Source organism: Papaver somniferum, chromosome 5 (assembly GCF_003573695.1).
Source record: "Papaver somniferum cultivar HN1 chromosome 5, ASM357369v1, whole genome shotgun sequence".
NCBI lineage: Eukaryota > Viridiplantae > Streptophyta > Magnoliopsida > Ranunculales > Papaveraceae > Papaver > Papaver somniferum.
In genome coordinates this window covers 149,049,566-149,054,563 of record NC_039362.1, presented here as the reverse complement: position 1 = coordinate 149,054,563, position 4,998 = coordinate 149,049,566, and the positions used below count along the sequence as shown (strand labels likewise).

Here is a 4,998-nt window from a genome sequence, read left to right as displayed (position 1 = left end):
GCTTCTTCGTGATATGTCAAAACTAAAGAAATTTTATCTAGTATGTGATGGACGTTGTGGTCGAACTCGCGTAAATGCATGGATATCTGATATAGTAAAGTGTAAAGTTGAAGAGCTCATTGTCTGCAGCAAATCCCAAGTTCCATATAGTCCTTTTTTTCTCCCTCCAGTATTTTTACTTGTGATTCATTGGTTCGTTTGACCATTAGTATGCCATGTGATCTCAAACTCCCTGCATTGATTCATTTTCCGAGACTCAAGGTACTTCCACTTATGCATATCACATTTAGAGATAAGAACTTTCCAGAGGAATTCATATCCAACTGCCCAGTCCTTGATGAGTTGAGTATAGAATACTGCACCTGGGAAGCTATGGAGGATTTTATAATGTCAGCTCCCAATCTAAAGACGTTACGCATTCAGGCTCCAAAAGGAGTGATCAGGATTAATGCACCAAATTTAACTCATTTTGAATACGAAGGTAGAATTGCAAAGGAATATGACGTGCATAGATTTTCATCACTAGTTAATGCAGAGATTGACTTTTGCATGTACCTTGAGGACAAAGATGATATCGAAACAAGGAGAGAAGAATTAGGTTATGCTGTGATGAAACTTTCCGAACGGCTTTCGAGTGTTCGATTCTTAACATTATCTTTCGAGACCCATAAGGTATGCTTGAGTATGTTGTATATTTTCTTGCTTGTGTTGGCTTTAGATTCGATATACATGTTGAATTAGTTATTGATCTGTTCTGTGGTGTTATATGAAATCAAATGACTTGTATATATTTGGTATGCTCTGTGATTAGGCCCTCTCCCTTGTAGACAATCTCAATGCACTGTTACCTGCATTTAACAACTTGAGATATTTGGAAGTGAGTTACATATGTTATTCTCGGTATTACAAGTCATTACTGTGCTTGCTCGAAATATCGCCTAAACTTAAATCAGTCAATTTTATGCATGTAAGTGCTCGACCTCTCAAGTTTTGAGTTTTCAAAAGAACTGTTATTTAAAAAGTATTCTGTAAGTTTTGGCTAGACTTGTGACTTTTATTTTAATTCAGGGATTCGGTGGACGTCTATCTGAAAATGGCATTGAAGTAGTATTGCCTCCTATTGTGTTTTCAAAACTGAAGAAAGTAACGTTTGGGTCATTCAAAGGGGACGAGATGGAATTGATTTTAGCAGAATTTTTTTTGAAGAATGCTAAGATTCTAGAGAGCATGGTCATTTATACTTGTTTCAAGTCACAGGAGAAGAAAATGAGAACCATGGAGCGGATGTTATTGTTTCAGAGAAGGTCCCCAAAGTGTAAAATTGTCTTCTCCGACAAAAAGCGATAGATATTGAAATCTCAAGTGAAGAACTTCTCTGGTAGACTTATAACCTTTTCTGTTTTGTTGCGAACTTGTTTTTTCGTGCATCCTGCTGTTATAATTCTGCCTAAGTGCACTTTCTCGGTTGTTAATCTAGTGTGTTTATTATGCTGTTGCAAGTCTTAATATTTCATGCTCTAGTTTCTTTATAATCAGTACAACTTAGTTTTAGTATTTTTTTTCTGCTTCTTGCTCTTATTCTTCTGACCTTGTTTTTACCTAGCTGATGCCACACCTCAACTGGTGCTAGTTTCTATAGTTGTCCTCATTCAAACCTGTGCTTAGCTAGCTGATACCACACTACTAAGTACTCTTTGAATTCTGCAGTACCTTGGTCGAATGTTTGCAACCCTGCTTCCTGAATTATCACCTTTGCTAACCTTTGTTGCTTACATAACACCACACCTTATTTTCATAGCGCACTGTGTGTTTGAATTCAATTTATTTTGTTACCTTATTTTCTTAATAGAATCAGAAGTCGGAACCACAAACTTCATTGATTTATACATCAGTACATATTAGTTGCTGCAATTGTGCTTCTAAATGATGCCTCCCTTAAGAGAAAACATCAGCAATAGTAGAAGCTTATGATGCAACAATAGAAAGTCACCTATTAGTACATTCCGAAACTCGCAGTTAAAGATGAACGAATCAAAGGAAATCTCAGGAAACTAGAACTGAACAATTTCTACAGCTATGAGTTTAAAACTTAGTTCCATTCATATGCACACAGTATGCCGTTCAGAAATGATATAGTATTCTCAATCTCTTCTAAATGTATCCCTTGGCGATGCCGATGTCTGCATCACTCTGCAGCATTCCACAGTTCTTCATCCATTATCCCTTGCGTCCGTCGGCAGCTGAACCAGAGAATTCCCCTGTCTTCATTAAATCAAAACAGCACACTTAGTTCCCTGTTCATACAATGAATCTGTCTAACAAGTAAAGTAACTACGGCATATCATAATTACAACAGAAAGCAATTAGTTAATCACCTCATCGACTCTTTGTCGTTTCAGGTCTGGTTCTTGAATGACAGATTCTACAAATTTTTCAATCTGCTCATCAGATAGCTCAGGCTCTTTTACAAAACCAAATTCAGATGGATTTGTGTCATAAGCCTTTTCCCATTGATTTGCTAATACTGTGTCACGCCATCTGTTATTCGTCTGTTTCAATTAAAAAAAAAACAAACCGATATGACCAAATTGAACACTCACGAATTCTGCACAAAAAAACTAGAAGTTAGAAATCTTACAGCTATTGCTATTTTTAGACGTCCTTCAGCATCACTCAATTGGTCTTCAAGTGATTTAACAATTGCTGTTATCCCCAATACAGGATCATGTCTTCTAAGATTAGCTTCAGACTTTAACGTGTCGGCTGCATTCTTCCGACGAACAGGGTCATATTCTATACCACCAGCTCGTATGATGAGCGACTTGAAGTTATTTGTACCGTAATATCTATTAACATTGGCGAACTCTTGATCTGCAGTTGGACTATCTGGTGGAAAATAAGGAGCATAGAAACAATATGGTGGACAGCTTATCCCTTTATGCTTGCATACTGAACATTTCGGTCTTTCTTGGTTGTTCCACATCTTAAAGCAAGTTTCAATAAACTGAATACAACACAGTGAAAGAAAAAATGAAGAAAGAAAACTTAACAAGAAACAGAAAGACAAAGTAAAGATTACAATGTAATTACGAACTTATGACATTTTATTTCTTGATTGTTGTTAAACTTTGGTTCTCATAATCTTTAAGAACGGCATACAAAACCCATTAAAGTGAACTATCAGAATATGAAAGTTCTTGCAGAAATATTGATGGAGAAGAAGAGAAAGATGATTAGAAATGGAAGCAAAGATTGAATATTACCTTTAATGTAACTTCTTGAATGAGAAAACAGATGGAACTCACTACCCGAATTGTCTATAATCAATTCTTTGAAGGATTTATTGTTAGGGTTCTGCAATTATGAACCAAGGGAGATTTTGAAGAAAATTTTTAAGCAAAAACCTATAAATTAGTATAATCAAGAAGAGAGCAGAGTATACTCTAGCCGGGAGCGGTTGTGAACTTAGAGCGAAACTTTTTCGTGTGGGGTCTCTAAATATATATATTGACTAGTCAACATTTTTAACTGGGTACCTGAACACCATCGTCATTTCGGCCGTGAGTCTTCCGGCTATTTTATTTGGTAATTTATTTTTATTTTCAACTCGGCGGATGCATCAAAAACAGTATTGTGGAATCCTTTATAGTGCAACACTTGAATCCTTTCCCTTAAGTATAGTTCGTTTTTGATTTCGTGCTCGTTTTAACCAGGTCACTAACACCTGGACAATATATTGACAGTAGTGCTACGTTGACGCCCGTTTTTATCGGGGAAAATCCCGTGAGTGGATCGGACGGACGAGGGGAAGGTTTCTTTGCATATGGATATGATAAGGTTGGTATGGGTCCCAGTTGATGTGAATAGCGGGATTTTTCACGGGATTATTTCCCGGTAAACCTAGCATTATTGATATATTGGGGAGAGTGTCAGCGAACACTCAGACTCGGAATAATTTTTCGCGTCATTTTTAAAAACAATAGTTCTACACTACCGGACACAAAAACGAGATATAAACACGTATCCGGTATGTAGTGTATACCATACAAATTATCTTTTTCTTACCCCTAATCTTTATTAACAAATTACTCCAAGTTTTAATATTTACTTAGTATGTCTTTATTGTATTCAAAATATGTCTGTTACAGGATTCTAGTATTGCTAAGGCCAAGCATTTTGGTAGGTGTCGCATGAAAATTTAATGGCCTAAAATTTTCATGGGACATGACCAACAATATCTTGTGGTTCAGTGAATCAACTTCACCCACAAGTACTCAGTCTTGCATACTTGCATCAAAGTATGCATCTGCCTGCACTTTTAAGGCTTTACGTAACAGACGTCTTTCTTCTTTCTCTCTATCTCTTTATGCCCCATAAGCATAAGAGGTTTTCCATGCATCAATTCCATTTGACAATTTCCCACAAATCAGCAACACAATGAACACAAAGATATATTACAACGAACCCATTTTATTGCACTAAAAGAAGATTACAAAACTTGTCCATCACATGGACCAAAACAGGCCATCACCCTCTTGGTGATGCCTTATTCTCTCAAACATAAGACTAACTCTACAAACTCTGTAGCCTACTCCCTCCTACTGATTTCTAATGCCTCTTGCACTACTTATACAGTAGTTACATAGCCAAAATACTTATACAATAGTTACATAGCCAAAATAGTTTTCCAACAAGTGCACATCTATATGTCCATAAGTAGTTTCCCTAACCGTCAATCTGCTTTTCGGCTGCTATCTTTTGCATTGTCAAGCCAAGTGATGCCACATCTGTTCTTGGTAGTTAGGCTTTTCCAAATTCGGTTATAAAGCCACTTTATAACCGTCTCCAACCAACTCCTTTCTCTGGAATGCGTGCGATGCACATCCAACTCGCAACTGACAACTTTGACCAACATCCATCCAACATCGCGCTACTCAACTTGGCCCCGGCCAATGTGCAACCATCTTAGGCTACGTTTATCTCGGCCATGCACTTAAC

General features: G+C 37.1%; 2 protein-coding genes across 3 annotated transcripts; one reads left to right on the top strand and one right to left on the bottom strand.

Annotated features, from left to right (window-relative positions):
• Window positions 1-212: 212 nt before the first annotated feature.
• On the top strand, window positions 213-3,239 carry LOC113283158 (F-box/FBD/LRR-repeat protein At5g22660-like). 2 transcript variants are annotated; one of them, XM_026532327.1, is made up of 4 exons: window positions 213-672; window positions 812-967; window positions 1,069-1,378; window positions 2,878-3,239. In XM_026532327.1, the coding sequence occupies exons 1-3, from the start codon at window positions 274-276 to the stop codon at window positions 1,345-1,347; spliced, it is 834 nt and encodes a 277-aa protein (XP_026388112.1). In that variant the 5' UTR covers window positions 213-273; the 3' UTR covers window positions 1,348-1,378; window positions 2,878-3,239. The 2 variants fall into 2 exon arrangements, with proteins under 2 accessions (XP_026388112.1, XP_026388111.1); XM_026532326.1 differs by lacking the exon at window positions 2,878-3,239 and having other exon boundaries at window positions 1,069-1,556.
• LOC113279849 (protein ASYMMETRIC LEAVES 2-like) lies at window positions 2,218-2,983 on the bottom strand. The gene is made up of 3 exons (XM_026528499.1): window positions 2,639-2,983; window positions 2,376-2,549; window positions 2,218-2,262 (listed from the first exon to the last, which is right to left on the bottom strand). The coding sequence occupies exons 1-3, from the start codon at window positions 2,981-2,983 to the stop codon at window positions 2,218-2,220; spliced, it is 564 nt and encodes a 187-aa protein (XP_026384284.1).
• Window positions 3,240-4,998: the final 1,759 nt, after the last annotated feature.